General features: G+C 40.0%; 1 protein-coding gene across 6 annotated transcripts in view; it reads right to left on the bottom strand.

Annotated features, from left to right (window-relative positions):
* The window catches only part of LOC132127255 (glutamate receptor ionotropic, kainate 1-like), a 65,196-nt gene that overhangs the window by 33,207 nt on the left and 10,370 nt on the right, over positions 1–21,619 (bottom strand). For all 6 annotated transcript variants that reach the window (XM_059539037.1, XM_059539041.1, XM_059539042.1 and 3 more), the window contains exons 2-3: positions 2,023–2,190; positions 1,365–1,622 (exon numbers count right to left, since the gene is read on the bottom strand). In XM_059539037.1, coding sequence (XP_059395020.1) covers positions 1,365–1,622; positions 2,023–2,190 — 426 coding nt within the window. The remainder of the gene's footprint in view (positions 1–1,364; positions 1,623–2,022; positions 2,191–21,619) is intronic.

Below are 21,619 nucleotides of genomic sequence, written 5' to 3' on the forward strand. Positions count from 1 at the left end.
TGATACATTGTGTTGTCTTTTTGCTGCTTTTTTTTAATTGAGAGGAGAGGGGATTTGGATCAGGATGTGACAAAAGCCACATTTTCTCAGATTTTCAATCCTAAAACAGCATTAACAACATTTAACAGATTGTCTAGTTGGACATAATGCAATGGCTGACTTGATTTTGTGGATCACATACAATGATATTTTATTGGTTAATATTATATTATTCCCCTCTGTGTGCCACTGATTACATCAAAAAGAAGTAATCTCAGAGACAGAGAAAGTTATTACAATTTGATGACAGATTTGAAACAACTTTGATGTTTGATCTTTTTGATGTTTGATTTGATAAAGTATGCACAATAATGACCAGGCACAATTTATTCAAATGCATACAGAGTCACACTTAACTAATGTTAAGGTGATTTATATATTTCTATTGTTTGATTCTGATATTGATTATGATGATTGATGATTTACATATTTTATCATCTCATTGAGAAAAATAATAATAATTAATAACCTGATTAACTGTCACAATCAAAACATTTCTTGAATATGAGCCAAGGCCTGTAAAATAAATGGCTGTGATAACAACGTGAGAGATGTTGTTCAATATTCAGTCAATATTTCACTGTTTTCAAAACCATTTTGGTTTAGAAAAGGTCACAAAGTCAGAATATAGAGAAAATGAAATATGGTATTGAAATGATGCTGTCAAAAGGAAATAAACTGATAAGGTCAAGGGCGAGTTAAACCAGACTGACCTAGAAAAAACAAATGAACACTTGCCACCTGAAATCACATTAAGCTTGCCAATGCCAGATCTAAAACGTTTCACCACTGTGCATTTCAAATCAGGGATTTAAAGCAAAGAAGCTGAATTTCAATTCTGTGGGTGACAGTGCTCTGCTAATTAAAGTAAAACCAACATTTACGGGCTGACTGTGTGCAATTTGTCGTCTATAAATTTGCTACTAGCAAACCAGTTACAGAATTGTCCTATATCAAACATCGGCAGAACAGAGAGTGCAAGCTGACAGCAAAAATATATGAAATGCATGAGAGCATGTACAGCAAGCCCATGTTTGAGAACCAGCATTCAAAACATATGATGCCATAAGCAGTGCTGGAGTTCCTGTTGAAATCAGATTGAATTCCCACTTGTTTCAAATATAATAGAATGTAAATATATGTGGACATCAGTTACTCTTTCCAGAAGAAAAGAGGATTTCAATATAAATGTTGTGGCCTGTAGTATGTTTTCAAGCTCAAAAGGTATAAAAATCCCTCTTCAAAAAGCCTCTCAACAAATCCTCAAAAAAGCACATTGAGGTTGCCTTCAAAAACCCCTTTTCTAAACCATAACAGTCACTCACCTGTGCTGTCCTCATAAACCACAGTAACAGACTTCCATTTGTAGAAAATGACTATGTCCAGGATAGCCCTGCTTATGGAGGTGTACTCAGGGTAGAGGTTAATGTAAAAATTGTCCTTATTGTCCACAGACGGGTGTTTCCAGCGCGTCTGGATGTGCGGCACCTCTAGGGCATTGCAAATGGATTGGACGGCACTGACCGAGGAGCTGTGTGAGGGGCCGAAGACCGCCGCGACCCCCAGGGCCAGCTGGTCACATACTGAGACAGGGAAAGAAAAACATGTGACATGAAAAAATATGTGGTGGTATGAAAAAAGAGAAGAGAAAAGCACAGAACAAAGCGTGCACATAATAAAAAGCAATAGTCTCATTACATTAGCTCATAATGGCATTTTCCACCTACAAGATGTGTTGAATTAAATATTTTACATCTGCCCCTTAAAATGGTTAATTTGGACTGTCCAACATCAGATTCACTGACTTTTTCAACTGTATTTAATTGATAATCAAATAATAATATAAAAGATTTATGTTTATATTAAATAACTACGAACCGATAAAAACTAAAAAATGTACATATTTAGTACATTCGTCACAATTTAGGCAATTTTTATAGAATAAAATCGGAAAATCAATACATAATACAAACAGAGTCATACCCCTTCGGGAGGCTTCAAAGCTGTCGAAGAGGTTTACTCTCTGGATGTCGTAGGTCAATGTGGTGTTTGGCATCAAGGTTCTGTTTCGGTTGATACTTGTAATTGCAAATTTAAAGGCGAGTTCATCCATGCTGACTGGTTCATTCTCCCGCGTCTCAAAGATGCCCCCTTTAATCAAAATAGAGAGACAAACAGCATTAAGTAAAACTGCTTCCAAGTACAGTAGACGTCTAAAGATGTGCTTATTAAGACAAAAACATTTAAAAACCGGTATGAAGCTAATTAATTAATAAAGTTCAAATCAATGCCTTAGTAAAATATAAATCTTATTAAAATCCAGTTCAAAGCACTTAGGGCTGCAACTACTAATCAATAAAATCGATTATTATCAATAATGAATATCATTGAAAATAGGGCAAATGACATTGCGATATTTTATTTTCTGCGATATATATTGCGATAAGAAATCTAATCAAATTTTTTCTTACAGACAAAAATGGGGTGAGCACACTTACATTCTCATTTTAAATAATTTAAACATCGACACCATCGTGTCAATTGATTAATATGCGCGAGGGAGAGAGAGCAAGACAGTGCTCGTGTTGTTTGAAGACGGTGAGCTTGTGGCTCTCTCTCTCTCCCTCGGTCTCTCTCTCTCTCTGCCCTGTCAAAACTTTCGTTCTATGATGGTTAAGCTGTGCAATTAATCCGCGAATCACATTCGTCAAGGGCCGGGGAGCAGCTGGCCCGTACAGTTAATGAATAACGGATCAACTACGACAGCCTACATCGCACATCCTGCGATGTGACTATCATGGATTCGTACATCGCGATGTCGATGCTTAAATGACAGATCGTGCAGCCCTAAGAAAACGATTCTCATTATTGATTAGTCGGATGTGCCCACAGTGCACGTACATCTTCAGCTGGTCGCATCAAATTACAGCACTGAATAACACATTTTTATGGACAAATGCATCTACAAATACTGGAGGAAACAGAATGAGTTCCTGCAGGAAAAGTACGTGATCCAAGCTGCCCAAAACATGATAAATCTTTATTTTAAACTTCAGGCTGATGCATTAATGTAATGGCTTGCCCTGACAGGCACTTTTACAGATATGTGTGTGCATCCTCAGCGCAAAAAACGTATCTGTAAATGTCCTTATCTGTATCCTTATCTGTAAATGTTCCCAATTCACGCAAGCCTTTCCATTTTTGCATAAAGGCCCGTCCTGACAGTCTGTGTTAAACTGAAATCTTTACTGAAAGAGCGCCGGTGCGGAGGACGCACGCGTTAAACAGACGGAACACAGTGAGAAGGATACACTATTCAGCGCAAAAACTATAAAACTTTTTTATTCTGTGCTGAAAACTGTTCATGAATGATATCATTTGTCAAACAGTTGGCAAAGTTCATATTCCCCCAGTCCAGACCACACTGACGTTTGACACAAGTTGACAATTTAGGATTGCAACAACAGGCAGAGGCAGAGGTCTTGCTGCTCTTTATTAAATAACAGCCCCTTGAGTGATTGACACCACTCAAAAAGTCAGGTAGCCTTTGAGTATTTTTCACTTAAGAAAACATTGTCCTTACAGTCTGTAATAAAATGACGAACAAAGAAATCAATTACAAGCAAAAGAACAAAGACTGCAATATCAATATGTGATGTCATTTGCATACAGGTTTCAGCAGGTTATTTAGCGATCCCATAACATTTAGAAAATCTCGACTCATGCAGATTTACCCGCTTAAGAAATTCAGACTAATTGGCCAACACCTTGTTTGACCTTTAACATGCCATTTTTAAATCACTTCCCTTGCTGGCAGTGAAGCTTATTCTCAAAACTTCACAAGGTTAATCAACATCATCTCTTCTCAATGATCACATGCAAATCAGAAGATCAAAACAGACTGTTCACACCTGAATCAGCAAATGATCATGGCCAAAACATCAGACTTTGTTACTGAATATGCCACTCAGAAACCAATTTAACTCAGTTGGGTGCAAAGTCAACATGCATAAATGTCTGGAGTAAGTGGCCAAGACTTTATGTGGAGTATATCTCCAGAATTATGCATGAGCATCTGGTACCACACACATTGTTATGTCATATTACATGTAACGCTGCAGATACTAGAACTACACATCATACGAATACAATGCAAAATGGTGAGATCCATCTGGAGGACATCCACCTGAGATCAGACTCTATTCATAGACGGCCAACAAACAGGTCTCAGCAGGAAATAATGGGCCATTAACTTGTCAATAAACAGCCAAACTCCAACAGTGAAAGTGACAGATTGGCTCTTTAATGTAAAGACTGTGGATGAAGATAAGAATAATTCAATGGAAATGTTAATGTGTATGAGATGAAGCTCATCAGAGTGTAGATACAAGCTTCTGTGAAACCTGGTCTCAGTGGCTTGTTTTGGCTTTCTGAAAGCTGAATTGGAATGAGCAGGACTTAAAGCCTAGCCAGAAAGTCCTGCTGTGGATAACACCGTCTGATGTTCAGATAGTCCCTTGGGAAGAGCGTGGACCGAGCGATCCACACGGGGAGAAAGGAGAGGAGATTTTGTCTGTGAAAAACTGATTGCTTTCATATAGAGGGAGATAGTCATACTGGGTTGGACTGGGAGGCTGGAGATGAGAATGAAGCCTGAAGCTTTTCTAGACAAGGCAGATGCACTTACATGAAGGAGAGTTGATAACAATGAGTCTGGCAGCCAACAAGCCTCGGTTCATTTTTGTGGAAGTATCAAATCTACAGTTTTGCTGTGTTTATTTACTCTTTTTCCACTATGACTAAGAAGTCTGATCCCTCATTGATCTTTTATTATCCTGGAAACAACAAATCCATCTAGCTTAACTGTTTCTTTAATTGGAACATTAAGAGTCAGCCATTGGAACCGTATAAATCTACAGTGTCTTTAAGAAATTAGGCGGCATTAGATTTGAATGAAAAAGCAGACAGAGTGGCATGTAGACACTTTTGTATGTGTGTGTAGGAGCTGCGGTGGTTACTTGAGCATCCTTTAATGCTTTATTTCTATTCATTGGAAAATGGTCCCCTAGAGATGTCCAAAGCCTCTGCCTTTCACCTTGGTGACAGCAACTTTAATGAATCCATTTTCTATCATGTTTGTGTCATTACATGCATTTCGCCCTTGTGATAAACAATAAGTTAACAAGAACGTTATGGGCTTTGGATCTATATGCTTTTATGTTGAGACAGAGTTTTGCATATTTTTATGATTTAAAAAATATTCTGTTAATACTTTATTTCATATCAAGGACCATGTTCTTCTCAAACGGTAGCAAAAAAAAAGAAAATATAAATGCATGACGGTTATTATAGTTGACTAAAATAAAATAACTTATTTTAATACAGGTATGTAACAAGGCAACATTTCTCATTTTCATTTAGTTTAACTTGATGTACTAAAATATCTAAAACTTGAATGAATAAAAACTATAGACATATTTAAAAATTACAAAAACATTCTATACAGACATTTAAAAAAATTACAGGAATACAACAAAAAATTTACTAAAACATTTAAACATCATATTTAAAATAACAATAAAAAACTAGAATAGTATCTCACTTATACTAAAACAACATTTATACTAAAACATATGTGACTCTGGCTGTGCAAAACCAGCTTAAGTCATTTTTTGTGATTTACTGTTTTCTACATAAAATCATCCTTCAAAAGGTAAAGAACATTCTGTGAAAATGTAACCTTGATATTTTTAATATTGACTGAGTAAGGACATGTCAAAGATATAAATCATAGTGAAACTGATGTTTGAAATCAAACTTTGATGCTTGTTATCTCACTTGTGTGTATGTAGGTGATTTTTCATTTTTCAGGGGTAGTAGCTAAAGGAAGGTGTCACGGTTCGTGAACGCACCGTCTCCAGCTGTAGTCATGTTATGTCATGTTGATTGGTTCATGTGGGTGTGGCCACTGATCGCCTGATCAGCGGCAGGTGCATCTCATTCCAACCGCCTATATAACGCCCTGTCTTTCGTCTCCTGTTTGTCAGATCGTTGTTTGAGGTCCATGTGTTGATGTCTGTTCGTGCTCCTGTGTTCCTGTCCTTGCCCTGTTTCCTGTTCGGTCTACTTTGGATTATCACAGTCACTCACGGATTATCACCACGGATCACCGATCTACCACCACCGTCATCTCTACCAACGCACTCAAATCACCTACCCACCTGTCTGTGCTGCCATCGTGGTTCCTGCGTCACTCACCAGCATTCATCCATCACAACTCCTGTCAATAAACTACCTTTACTTGCATCTGCCTCCTGTCCTCCATTGTTAGCGTCACAGAACGATCTGACCAACATGGAGGCAGCGAGTAATCAACCTTCCTCCCTCGAAGTTTTCCTCAGCGCCAGTGTTCGGAGGATGGACTCCCAGGAGCGGACTCTTAACGACACTGGTCGCGCGGTTCAGGCTTTAGTGACGCAGGTGTCCGAGCTCACCCAACAGTTCCAGCTATTACGAGCTCCCACTGCGCCACTCACACCGCCTGCTCCACCAGCCCCATCGGAGGTCCCCTCCCAGCCGGAACCACGCCTCCCGATTCCGGAAGCGTACTCGGGTGAGCCCGACTATTGTAGAGCTTTCCTTAACCATTGTGATATGCATTTTGCCCTCCAGCCTAGAACCTTCGCCAGTGAGAGGGCCAAGGTGGCCTTCGTTCTGACCCTGCTCTCTGGGAGGGCGGCATTGTGGGGAACAGCGGTGTGGGAAAACCAGGACCCTTGCTGCGCCTCGTTCCAGGCGCTCTCCGCCGAGATGAGACGGGTCTTTGATCGGGCCGCCGCAGGACGGGAGGCGGCCAGGAGGCTGGCGGAGTTACGCCAGCACGAGAGATCCGTCTCGGACTATTCCATCGAGTTCCGGACCCTGGCGGCGGAGTGCCATTGGAACGAGGAGGCGCAGTGGGACATGTTCCTGCATGGGCTGGCTGACCGCGTCCAGAGGGAGATCTACGCCCTGGACCTTCCCCCGTCGTTCAATGGACTTATTGAGCTGGCCCTTCGGGTCGATGCACGTCTGGCACGGATGGAGAGGAGGGGGCTACTCAACACCCCATCCAGGGGACCGGCAGACGTGCGGTTCAGCGGCGGGGACGTGGCCAGCCCCGTCTACGATCACGAGCCCATGCAGGTAGGGCGAGCTCGGCTTTCCCGGGAGGAGAAGGAGAGGCGGAGGTCCCTGGGCCTTTGCCTTTACTGCGGGGGAGCCGGACATCGAGCCCACGCCTGTCCGGTAAAAGGGCCAGGCCCGGTAGTACGCATGAGGCTACTATCGGGTGGGATCTCCGCCGAGAAGACCTCATCATCATCATCATCATCATCACCATCATCTTCTACGCTCCTCCCGGTATGGCTGCGGTGGTCAGCACAGACACATCACTGTCAGGCACTACTGGATTCCGGGGCTGAGGGTAACTTCATGGACAGCACATTAGCCCACAAGCTCCACATTCCCCTCAGACCTCTTCCGCACCACATCACGGTTCACGCCCTCACTGGTCAGCAACTTCCCACCATATCATACATCACTGAAGACATTACACTCATCACCTCTGGCAATCACTCTGAGACCATCTCTTTTCACATCCTTGACTCTCCCCTGGCACCCATTGTCCTCGGACCCCCTTGGCTCCTCCTCCACAACCCTAGCATTGACTGGCTCTCTAACTCCGTTTTGTCTTGGTGTAAAAGATGTCATGAGTCTTGTCTAGTGTCTGCCTGTCCGTCTGTGTCTGTGTCTGTGTTGCAGGAGGAGGCGGTGGATTTGTCTAACGTGCCCGCTGAGTACCTCCATCTGAAGGAAGTGTTCAGTAAGTCTCGGGCTGCTTCTCTTCCTCCGCATCGTCCTTACGACTGTGCCATAGATTTACTATCAGGTAAGTCTCCGCCTAAGGGCAAACTCTATTCACTTTCTGTTCCAGAGAGGGAGGCTATGGAGAAATATATTTCTGATTCTCTAGCTTCTAAATTCATCCGCCCTTCCTCTTCTCCTGCGGGGGCGGGGTTCTTTTTCGTGGGAAAGAAGGACGGATCTCTGCGACCTTGTATTGATTACCGGGGACTGAACAACATCACGGTAAAGAATACTTATCCTTTGCCGTTGATGTCTTCGGCCTTCGAGAGGTTGCAGGGAGCGTCAATTTTCACAAAACTGGACTTACGCAATGCGTATCATTTGGTTCGGATCAGGGAGGGGGATGAATGGAAGACCGCTTTTAACACCCCCAGAGGGCACTTTGAATACTTGGTTATGCCCTTTGGGCTCTCCAACTCCCCAGCGGTCTTCCAGGCACTTGTCAACGACGCGCTGCGAGATATGATCGATCAGTTCATTTATGTCTACCTGGACGACATATTGATTTTTTCTTCGTCTCTCCAGGAACATGTGCAGCACGTCCAACGAGTGCTTCAGAGGTTGCTAGAGAATGGGCTTTTTGTCAAGGCGGAGAAATGCGAATTTCATGCACAGTCAATTCCATTTTTGGGGTATATCGTGTCGACTGAGGGAATACGCATGGATCCCGAGAAGGTTAAGGCTGTGGTAGAATGGCCAAGCCCAGATTCCCGTAAGGCCCTACAGAGGTTTCTGGGGTTCGCTAACTTCTACCGGCGTTTTATTCGCAACTTCAGCCAACTAGCCGCACCTCTGACCGCCTTGACCTCCGCCAAGACTGCGTTCAGGTGGTCGGACACAGCTGAGGCTGTGTTTGCCAAACTGAAGAGCCGTTTCATTTCAGCCCCTATTCTGATTACCCCTGACCCTACACGTCAGTTCGTGGTGGAGGTCGACGCATCAGAGGTGGGGGTAGGAGCGGTGTTATCTCAACGTTCTCCCTTAGACGACAAGGTCCACCCTTGCGCGTATTTTTCATATCGTTTATCTCCGGCAGAACGAAATTATGATATTGGTAACCGAGAATTGTTGGCAGTTAAGATGGCATTAGAGGAATGGCGACACTGGTTAGAGGGATCGGGGGTTCCTTTTATAGTATGGACTGACCACAAGAATTTAGAGTACATTAGCACCGCCAAGAGGTTGAACTCCAGGCAGGCTCGGTGGGCACTTTTTTTCGGACGTTTTGACTTTACTATCTCGTACCGCCCGGGTTCCAAAAATATCAAACCCGATTCTTTGTCGCGTATTTTTGACCATTCCGAACGCCCGTCCACTCCCGAGTGTATTTTTCCTGAGACATTAGTGGTCTCCACTCTCACATGGGAGATCGAATCGAAGGTCAGAACGGCCTTAGAAGGGGTAACGCCTCCGCCCGGGTGCCCACCGAACCGTTTATTTGTGCCGGAGGGATTAAGGTCCAACGTTATCCAGTGGGGACATTGCTCGAATGTAGCTTGCCATCCAGGGGTTAACCGTACTAGATTTTTAGTCAAGCAACGATTCTGGTGGCCACTTATGGCTCGCGACATTCACAGTTTTGTTTTGGCTTGCTCGGTTTGTGCCACTGGTAAGACTTCCAATCGGCCCCCTGATGGGTTACTCCAACCGCTGCCGGTTCCTTCGAGACCCTGGTCCCACATCGCTCTAGATTTTATTACCGCCCTCCCACCCTCCCAGGGAAACACGGTAGTTTTAACCGTGGTGGACCGGTTCTCGAAGGCGGCCCACTTTATTCCCTTGCCCAAATTACCCTCAGCCAAGGAGACAGCGTTGACCGTCGTAGACCACGTCTTTCGTTTACATGGCCTCCCGATAGACGTGGTTTCCGACAGGGGACCCCAATTTGTGGCTAAATTTTGGCAAGAATTCTGTAGACTACTGGGAGCGACTGTAAGTCTGTCCTCAGGGTTTCACCCCCAGAGCAATGGTCAAACCGAGAGAGCCAACCAAGATTTGGAAAGGGTGTTGCGATGTTTGGTCTCCAAGAATCCTTCCTCCTGGAGCCAACAATTGTCTATGGTGGAGTACGCCCACAATACCTTACCAGTATCAGCTACGGGCCTATCTCCTTTTGAGTGTAGTGTAGGTTACCAGCCACCTATTTTTCCCAGTATGGAATCCGAAGTTGCGGTCCCCTCCGCTCACGCCTTCGTCCAGAGGTGCCACCGCACTTGGACCAGAGCCCGTGAGACTCTACTCCAAGCGGGGGCGCGCACCAAGGCCAAGGCCGATCGCCACCGGTCTAGGCCTCCCGTATACGTCGTGGGTCAAAAGGTGTGGCTTTCAACCAAGAATATTCCTCTCCGGTCCGTATCTAATAAATTGGCTCCCAAATTTATTGGCCCGTTTACTGTCACCAAAATCATTAGTCCGGTGGCAGTCCGCCTTAAACTCCCTCCTACGTACAGGAGAATTCATCCCGCCTTTCATGTGTCCAAAATTAAGCCCGTATTTCATTCTCCCATTAATCCGCCTACCCCGGTCCCTCCCCCGCCGCGTCTCGTAGATGGGGAGACCACCTATTTGGTAAATCGTATTCTGGACTCTAGAAGGAGGGGACGCGGATTTCAGTACTTGGTGGACTGGGAGGGTTACGGTCCGGAGGAGAGAAGTTGGGTACCTGCCAGGGACATCCTGGATCACTCCCTTATCGATGATTACAATCGACAGGTAAGAGATTCTGGGGACGCCAGGAGGCGTCCTTAGGAGGAGGGGTACTGTCACGGTTCGTGAACGCACCGTCTCCAGCTGTAGTCATGTTATGTCATGTTGATTGGTTCATGTGGGTGTGGCCACTGATCGCCTGATCAGCGGCAGGTGCATCTTATTCCAACCGCCTATATAACGCCCTGTCTTTCGTCTCCTGTTTGTCAGATCGTTGTTTGAGGTCCATGTGTTGATGTCTGTTCGTGCTCCTGTGTTCCTGTCCTTGCCCTGTTTCCTGTTCGGTCTACTTTGGATTATCACAGTCACTCACGGATTATCACCACGGATCACCGATCTACCACCACCGTCATCTCTACCAACGCACTCAAATCACCTACCCACCTGTCTGTGCTGCCATCGTGGTTCCTGCGTCACTCACCAGCATTCATCCATCACAACTCCTGTCAATAAACTACCTTTACTTGCATCTGCCTCCTGTCCTCCATTGTTAGCGTCACAGAAGGTCGATTTGTTGCTAAAAGTTGCTAGATGATGTTATAATGTCATTATGCGATAATTTCATCGCATAATCACAATGCAAAATTGTCACTTTAAATCTTAGCAAAAAAATATATTTTATATGTTCATTTAGATTTGTTCGTAAAATAATATAAATGCATAATATAATATTTATATACAAATAACTATTGAATTATTGAACACATTTTTGAACAATTTAAGTTTTTTTATTAGCTAGTAAACTAGTAAAACTAAATTCTGAATAATTATAGTTTTAAGCAGTGTATTAGTAGTTAGTTAGTATGCTACACTCTAAGAGAAGTCTGTAAAAATAGGCCACAATCTACTATGTTATTATGAAGGAATTTTCCATATTGATTTTTCACAGTTTTTATTTTACCTGCATTTTTAATTACACATTATATTTAGTGTTTTCAGGTTACAGGGTTACAACGGATAACCCTATACTAGTACAAAATTACTAGTACCTTTACATTTTTCTAAATATTTTTCTTACAGTGTACAAAGTGTATCATAAATGAACAATTATTCAATTATTATTATTGTAATAAAATTAAACAATTGCAAATAGCAGGAACTTAATTTACATGATGTGTGTCTTGCTATGCATCTTTGGTTTCCTCTTTTTGTGTAATTTAGTTGGTAATTGTGTGCCTTTTTATCATTACCATTTGTAGTTGTGGATATCCAATGTTCTTTTTGAGCATCGGACCAAACTCAGGGAAGCAGAGAGAACAGGGTGCAAATCAAAAGATCAGTCAGACCTGAGTTTGTATCAGTCTTTGCTTTAATCTTTCTTTGCTGAAGACCTAACTTCCAAATCTTCAAACTTCCACAAGATCAACAGTGTTCCAGACATACGTAATCTCTTTAAAACGTTAAATTATCTCCTCTGTCCCCCTCCACCACCTCCCACCACTTACATAACAGCTGATGATTTCGCCACATTCTTCACAGACAAAACTAGAACAATCAGTAGTCAATTCTCAGCCCCATACACATTGGACCACAAACCAACCAAACCCACTGTTAAAACTCCCATCTTCTCCTTCTGTCCCCTCACTGAGGCAGAAGTATCAAAACTTCTCCTCTCCAGCCATCCTACAACATGCCCTCTAGACCCAATCCCCTCACACCTTCTTCAAGCAATCTCTTCTACACTCTTACCACCACTCACACACATCATCATCATCATCTCTTCTTCCCAGGCAGACTGTGCTACTGTCAGTCATGGGCGCATTGCGGCTTGCAAAGGCTGATTCCAAATTATCAGTTCTTATTCTGGTGGATCTATCTGTCAATCATCAGATACTCCTGTCCACCCTCTCATCACTGGGCACCACAGGGATTCTTAGCTGGTTTGAATCCTATCTCACTGGTAGATCTTTCAGGGTAGCCTGGGGAGGGGAGGTATCCAAAGCACATCAACTGGTCACTGGGGTTCCTCAGGGATCAGTTCTTGGACCCCTCCTCTTCTCCATATACACTACATCACTACGTCCAATTATAAAGGCATATGGCTTCTTCTACCATTGCTATGTTAATGACACCCAGTTCTATCTCTCATTTCAACCAGGTGATCCAATGGTAGCTGCACAGATCTCAGGCTGCCTGGCGAATATCTTGGCATGGATGAAAGAACATTAGAGCTGAAACAACTAATCGATTTAATCGATTAAAATCGATTATTAAAATAGTTGTCAACTAATTTAGTCATCGATTAGTTGCTAAATAACTTTTATTTGCTGTAAGCAACTCATTTCGTGCATATTTCAAATCTGCGGTGACCAAAGTGTGGCAGTAATGAGCCACCGGAGGTTTTACTCAGCCAGTACAGCAGGAGAAGTAGCGAATAGCCAATAGCTGGCCTCGTTTTATGTCACGTGCTTCCCGAACAGCGTCTCTGCAGCATTCAGCAGGATGTGGGAGTACTTTACTTTGAGCCTTCAAAAAAAGAAGAGTAACCTGTAAACTCTGCACTACTGAAATGTTTAAGGGGTCATTCACATATCGCGTCTTTTGCGCTCTCAAGTTTGTTATTTCCAATGTAGGCGCTGTATGCGCGCTCATAATGGAAGCGACGCGGTCGCGACGCGCCCGTTTTTCCAGGCGCGTCCGCACCGAGTTAAAAACATCTAAACTTTTCAGAGAGCCGCAAGCGCACCGCGGGTGCGATTTTAAGAGCTGCAAATCCATTTATCCTTTGCTGAAATTTCTGCCTCTTGGAGAGAGCACGTCATGGTTGCTTAGCAAAGGCAGACGCGCTTCTGCCCGAGCGCTTTGGAAAGAAGGAGAAAGCGGCGCGCCTAGCGTTTTCCACGCTTTTTTAGGCGCAATATGTGAACGGCCCCTAAGACTTTTATTTGTGCAGATTCTCCAGTACAATGTTGTTTGCAAATGTTTAGTCGTAAAAGCTGATAACATTGCTTTTTAACAGTTAACATTTAAAGCTTTACAAACATGTTCTGTGATCAGTTTGTCGTTTACCAGTTCATAATTCAGTCTTGCAGCCTAATTATGACTGAATGAGAGAGGTAAATGTTTAAATATATTTGAAATGCACTTTTTTTCTAAGTATTCACTGATCTTTTTCACACAGCAGGTTTTTTGTGTGTGTCCAATTTTTTTTTCTGGACAACCTTCTGATGGATTTTATTTTAAAATGCGAGTTCCATTCAGGTTTCATGCCATTGGCACTTTTTTCAAAGGATTGTTTACAATTTCACAGCAAAAGCTATAAAGCTGTTTCCCAGTAAATAATAAAATAAAATGTACTGCAATTTTATTCTGTTTTATCCTTCTTCTTCGTGAAAATATGTTCTGAAAGATTCCTTAATAAGCTTCGTTCGGGATGTTAAACTACTTTAGGAGCTCTATGGACTGCCATGGTGAAAACATTATTTGAAATCTCCTTGCGAAATTTGCTATGGCTCAGTGTTTTGATTGCAGAAGAGTTCGACAAAGGATTACTAACACATAATAAAACAACTCCAGGTATATTTTTGATGAGGATATGACAATGCAAAATGGTTAAAATCTTTTAAAAATCTATGCTGAATGATAAAGACCCTTTATTAATAATTTACTTGGGGAAAAAATGGGCAAATCTAAAATATAAGTACATAAACCGATTAATCGATTAATCGTAAAAATAATCGACAGATTAATCGATTATCAAAATAATCGTTAGTTGCAGCCCTAAAGAACATCACCTACAGCTCAACCTGGCAAAGACTGAGCTTCTTGTCTTCCCTGCCACCCCAACCCTACAGCATGATTTCACCATTCAGTTAGGTTCTTCTACAATTAACCCATAAACTTCAGTCAGAAATATTGGTGTAATCTTTGATGACCAGCTGACCCTCAAAGACTATATTGCAAAGTCTGCTCGATCTTGAAGGTTTGCATTGCACAACATCAGAAAGATTAGGCCCTTACTAACGGAGCATGCTGCACAAAATTGCTAAGTTGACAACACTCAATTTAGCAGAACTTAAGAGAAAAGCAGGCATTTGGACAAAATCACTTTGATGTAAGGGAGGGAGAGACTCAAAATGTTTCTAAATTTAAAATGCATTTTTGCACCTTTTGTGTTGTTTTGCTAATTAAACAATTATTTAAAGTATAAAACATTGTTGTTTACAATACACAGCTAGGTTTTTAAATCATATTTTTAGGGGGAACAACCCTCTGGGATTTCCGCCTATGTATCAATTATCGATTATTAGCTTTTTTGTCAATATTTTATCACTACCTCAGTTAAATTTATAGTCTGGCAAAGAGTATACAGCATATAATTCACAACAGCTGAAACTTTTACCAGTGGACAATTAATTTGCAGTTCATATACATAACATGGAATGTTTCCTGTCTCCTCCCAGAACCTGTGTTGGTGACAGGTGACACACGCAGAATGCAGTATGCAATGCCTCCCCTCTGGCTTTGACCAGCAGACAGTTCAAAGACTCCCAGTGCTGGTCCTAGCAAATGCTAAACAGGGCTCCAGACTGTGACCATTTTCTCTGCTGGTGCGACTAATTTTTGTGAGCGTACGGACTGGTGTGACCACCACGTTGCCCAACTCATAAGCTATTCCATTTCGGTTGCATTTGAGAAACATCAAACAGCAAAGCGTTTATCAGCTCGGACCGTGACACAAACAAACTTGTCCGAGCTCATAACTGCTTTACTCAGGAGCCAAAGTTGATTTTGCGACACTGTTATAATCTCTGTTATAAACAGAGTTGACATACGTCAGGAATCCAGAAGCGGTGACGCTAACTGTAACCATGGTGTTGTGGTAGAAATAGTCGAATTCATTATATCATTTTCAGGGTTTGTACAACCTTTTGAGAGAGAAATTCAAGCACTTTTCAGTGACTTTCAAGTTTTTCACACAACTATTTCCAGCACTTTAAAACTCGAAGATGATCCAGTTTAAAAGTTATTTCTAATGGGATGAACAAAATATAGCCTACTTTGTGGTAAACAAACACTTATGTAAAATTTAAAAAAAATATATAAAATAACAATTATAACCAGTAGATAGCAGCAGAAGAGCACTTATTGGCTTATTAGTCATTCATTTCTACCTTTTCTCTATATTTTGAAATTATAAAATCACTATTATAAAATATCAAATCGTCAAGAAATCAAATTTTGTCAGAATTTTGCACTTTTTTGTGTATGAAGTAAGAATAGTCACAAACTCTTCTTCAATTTGCTACTAAATCACACATAATCATTGAGGTTGGTCAGTTTCATATGCTAGAGAAATAATGGTACATTCAATAAGAGTGGAAGATACATATTTTCTGTGTTTAAAAAGTAGATTTTGCACCTGTTACTGTTGTTAATAAAAGCTAATTTTGTATGCATCTTAACTCAAGTTTAGTGCTTTACTGTAAAATCTGTATAAACAATAAACAAATAAAAATAAACAAGAAATTAACATGACATATTATTCGTAACTGCACTTATTAATGCAAAACAATGGTAATTTTATGATTAAATGACCCAAATTATCTTTATTTTCAGTACCCCCACACATCATCCCCAAGCGCTACCAAATCTGCTCCTGACGCCACTATCTGTAGAACTTTAGTGGCGCTGGTGCCACTGCTCTCAAATGGTAGTCTGGAGCCCTGCTAAGCATGTTTTAGCAGGCAACACAAACTGGTTGGCTACAAGTAGTAGCTTCTGCTATAGGCCAGGATTTCAATTTTATAGATGCCATAGACTCCCAAATATGCACGAGGGACCTGCATTCTAAAATTGACCATATAAAAATTTCCATAAAAATTATTACCAAATATTTACCATATACAAATTACATAAAGACCCAATTTATACTGAGCAAAAATAACACTATAAATAGGTAATAATGTGTAAACAACTTTTTGGAAAATATTTAGTTTCTATTACATTTTCTTCTTTATAACTATTATTACTTATTATACATTATTACTTTTTTTTTTACTAGTTGTAGTACCCTGCTGTTAGAAGTATTCCTTATGTGTGTATTTATTTGAATAATTTTTCGCTTTTTTTATTTTAATCAATTTTATTTACCTTAATCAATTATTGTATTTTAGTCTAATCTTATAACAATTTACAATTAATTGCAATTTATTTTATGCTATTTTTTTTTTTACAGTATATCAAAACATTTTTCACAGACCCCAGTTTGAAAACCCCATCAACAGTCAACATAGTGTGGACCACAGATATCACAGTATTAATTTTAAACATGCAAGTAACTTTTAAAGGCCTAATTTTACTGTCAACAAATGCTTGAGTGGAAATATTTGCTTCAGATTTTTTCATTCATTAAAATTCTGCACACATAAATAACAATCCTACAAAGGTTAGGCAGTTTTCACATTTAAATTGACGTAAATTAGCTAAATTATGATTAGTTGTCACCATTACCAGACTGTGCTACTGGATGCATTGTCTTTTTTCTTTTTTTAGCTCACAAGGTTTTTGTGTCTCTTATTCTTGCACATTTTATGCATTCTCATTTCCCCTAGGAACTGGATGATGAAGGAAACAGCAGGTCTTTTCATTCATAAAATACTGGAGTTTTAGCAAATAGCTGTAATATATACCCTAATAAAAAATGAGTGCAATTATAGTCAAAAGATTTTCTTTAACATTTTTTATAGTCAAACGCATTTCTTAAAAATTTTATCAAAATTAAAATCTCAAAGGCCTTTTGGAGATTATGTCTGCATGCAGCCCTAAAATGCTCTTGGTGTTTAAGTGCCTTCATTTCCCTCAATTACTGAGTTCAATGAACTTCAATGAACTGAAGATGATTAAACCCTAAGACATTAAATAAAAAACTAAATGGCACTGAAAGTGACACCACGTCTAAAACTCATTCTCTCTGAGTAAGTACCTTTTTTAAAATAAGTACATACTTTTTCACCATTAAAAAATTTCCATATAGTTTGAATGAGTGTCATATAAATGTAATCCGGACATACTATATTCATCATGTTGTTATAGTCCTGTGACCTACAACATTAGTCGTGCTGCTATTCATAACTCAGATACACACTCTCATGAAGATCTCAAGAAATAGTAGGCCATCTGGGCACTTTTCCCTAAATACTGTAAATTCAGACATACTATTTTTTCACATGCTGTTTGTTGTCTGTTATATAGTAGGGAAATAGTGTATGGAAATAGTGTACACAGCCATGGATGTAGCCCAAATCTTTTGGCACAGAATAAGAATATTCAGTGACTTTTTTGAGACTTCTAAAGCGCATTTGACCTTGTAATTCCATGAAGGATCTCAAACTCTTCTCTGTAGTTTCAGTCAGGTATTGTTTTTCATTCCACACCCCGGATCATTCCGGGAGATGTTCGATTGATGTTTTTCAATGTTACATATCTGTCAGCTCTAACAATATATCAACTGCACTGCCCTTACCCAGACAGAATGCTCCACTCAACGATCAGTCCTAGAATGAAACATTACAGTAAGAACACATGTAATGATATCAAGCATCCAATTTTGGCAAAAGAACAACCAATTTCAACAGTTTATTAAAAAAAAACAAAATTCGCAAATGCAGAGGGCAAAACCTGGCTGATTAATATAATGAATTGTTATATGATTAAAATCAGTACTTAATGTTGATGATGAGTTTCCCTTTTGCTCCACTCAATGTAATTATTCATATTTGAATCAGATAATTAATTACGAGGAGTTCAACATAAGTACATTTTTGTAAAAAATTTCTCTGGATCTTCTTCATCACAGTTGTAATGGACACCTGATGGCATGGATACATGAATTTTTTGGTTTACTAATGGCTAAATGAAACCGTTTGTTTATCTTGTTGTGATCCTTTTAGTTTGTTTATCTGTATTTCATGCTGCACTGCACTGTGACCGCTAGCTGTCACAACTGGGTTTTGGATGAACACAGAGGCATTTTGTGTGTCATGGTCATATTCACATGGACATATTCACAATAAAATGGAAGTAGCACCAAATCTTTTCATTCATATTGTGACGTACATCCAGATAAGTGTTGTCACGGTACCAAAATTTCAGTATTCTGTACCGATACCAGTGAAAATCCACGGTTCTTGGTACCAGTTTCGCACACACACACACACACTTTTTATCACTAAAAATAAAACCAGTGCCATTAACTTATTTACAATTGTGTTAAAATTTTTCTACTAGTAATATAATTATGAAAAACAGTAAAAAAGTTTCTAGCACAATGCCTTTATGTAAAAATGAACTTTTATTTTGACGGGCTACCGTGAATACCTTTAAATTGACACTGGTTTTACTCAAATGAAACGGTAAAATGCTTGTGAAGTGACTCAGAACAGTTCTGGTGATGTATTTATGTCCTCATTGAGATGACAGATGCTGAAATTACTGGAAGCGTCACATGTTTAAGTCTATGTAGTAAAGAAACCCGCACATCTCTGCCATTCATTCATTAACACAGAGACATGCAGAACATGCAGGATTCAGATTTCAACCAACTTTTGCGGCAGATACTAGTCCATATGGAGATTTGATTTGATAAATTTATGCCAACTTTGACAAATTCCGTGACTGTCCATATTAAAATGTAAGTTTCATTTTCATTACTGGATTTGAGATTCTATCCACATTTTCTGCTTCGCGGAAATCATAGCGCTGTATGCGTCAAGAACCAGGTTGACCGGGTACTCGGTACCACCGGTACTTAAAGAAACCTGGTACCTGGTAAGAGAAAATCTTTCACTGTTTTTGACTAGATCACTTTTGTAACTTTAATAAGAAGAAAAATAGCTGCAAGCAGTGATTAACAGAGTTGATTTTCACAGTGATTTTCATGTTGATAGAGCAAATGGTTGTGCAGTTATGGCCATTTTTATGTTTTTTTCTGTGGCCAAGCTCTGCAATTTGTTTCCTGTGACCTCAGATTGAGCTCTTACATAAGTGTTCTGAGTTTAGCAAATATATCTCATTCCAAATAGATTCTCTTTCTCATTCAGGAGTTAAAGACATTTTACTAAAAGTGGCCCTGCCTCTTTGGAACGTCTTTGGCGTCCCTTTGCGAATGCAAGTCGAAAGTTCAACTTTTTTGATAATTGTTGATATTCACTCTCCAGAGAATTTAGAAGTTCTGAGTGATTTTGTCACTTTGATCATTGTAGCATCCACGTCAGGCCAATTGGGGCGAGCCTTGGTGATGTTGTAGGTGGTAAGAGTAATACCTTCCCTTCAACTTTCTAGTCTCTACAATTTATGGTTTGAAAAAGTAAAGTGACATACAGCCAAGTATGGTGACCTTTACTCGGAATTCATGCTCTGAATTTAACCCATCCAAAGTGCACACACACAGCAGTGAACAAACACACACCATGAACACACACCCGGAGCAGTGGGCAGCCATTTATGCTGCAGCTCCCGGAGAGCAGTCATGGTATTGCCGGCCCTTAGGGTTAGGAGTCAAACTCTCTAACCACTAGGCCATGACTTCACTAAGTCGTTTGGTCTGCACGATCAGTTTTATGTGGAGATCGCTGATCCTTGGCCATTCTAACAATTACAATAGGGTTTCACCATTACATGCATGAACCGCTAAATATATATTTAATTTGCACAGTGAAAAATATGCAGTGTTTTATACATTTGATTACTTCATACAATGTACTTAGCATTTCATATTAACCTCTATTTGTTCTACTGTAGTTTTTTGTCCTATTGCTTGTAATTTTTATTCTTATTCTTATTTAATCGCTGACTGTTTACCTGTCTTCAGTGAGCATGAGTTTTGTTTTGTATCATTACGATGAAATAAAATTACTCATATCATGAGATGAATGTTGTAGGATTTACTTTAAAAAAATTTTTAAACAGAAATTGCTAGTAAATTTCACATACAATTACAAAAATTGGTAATTAATGCATTGATTTTGAAAGACGGTGTTTTTCTTGTAAAACTCTTTTTTTAAACTAAAAAGTTAAAAAAAAAGGATAATATCCATTTAATTTCATGTTAAAAATTACATTTGTACATTAACTTTAATAGAATAGAATAATAATAGGTTTCTCAAAAAAATTCTGTTTTAGTGCATCTTTAAATTACTTCAGTTAATATAATACTTTGTCAAATCTTCAAAAAGTTCAAAAATTTCAAAGTTCTGCACTTTGCTACAAATATTGTGGCTCTTATGATGAAGTGATTAAAATGTTCCTCACTTGTAAGTTGCTTTGGATAAAAGCATCTCACAGCTGAATAAATTTAATGCACACAGTTCTTGATTAATCAAGGTCATGAGTCTTGAACCTTCTTTCTAATACACAAATCCCTACAACAACAAATGCATGCATGCACACAAACAGACACATACACAAACCTGCACACAAGTGACTGCTGAATATTCAGGTCATCTTGGACACAGTCTTTTTCTTTCTCTATGTTCTACTTTTCAACATTTCTGTCACTGTCTATGATTTATTCCACACACTCCTCATAGAGACATCACAATGATTTCTGCAAACACACAGGCCAAATACATCATCTAAGAAGAAAACTTGTTTCTCATTCAAATTCATGAAATCTTGTTCAAACACATCCCTTCTGACAAACACAAGAAAACACAAAGGGATAAGGAGGCAGCATGCATACCAATGCTCTCGCAGAGAAAGAGCCAAAGACATTAGCTATTCTCCATTCTCTCCGCCACTGTGATCGAACCCTTCGATTTTCTCATGGGGCCCATTCTAAACACTAAAATTTGTTTATTGTTATTTCAAGCTCAATCTATAAGAGGCGAATAAAAGTGAGTATGTTCTGATGCAAATATTTACAACCTACATTGGTTGTTAATTATTTAACAAATACTTCATAAAGTGTTCAAAAAGACGCGACTTTTGAAACCAGGTTCCTAATTCACCATAGCCATAAAGACTT

This window comes from Carassius carassius, chromosome 45, assembly GCF_963082965.1.
Source record: "Carassius carassius chromosome 45, fCarCar2.1, whole genome shotgun sequence".
Classification (NCBI taxonomy): domain Eukaryota; kingdom Metazoa; phylum Chordata; class Actinopteri; order Cypriniformes; family Cyprinidae; genus Carassius; species Carassius carassius.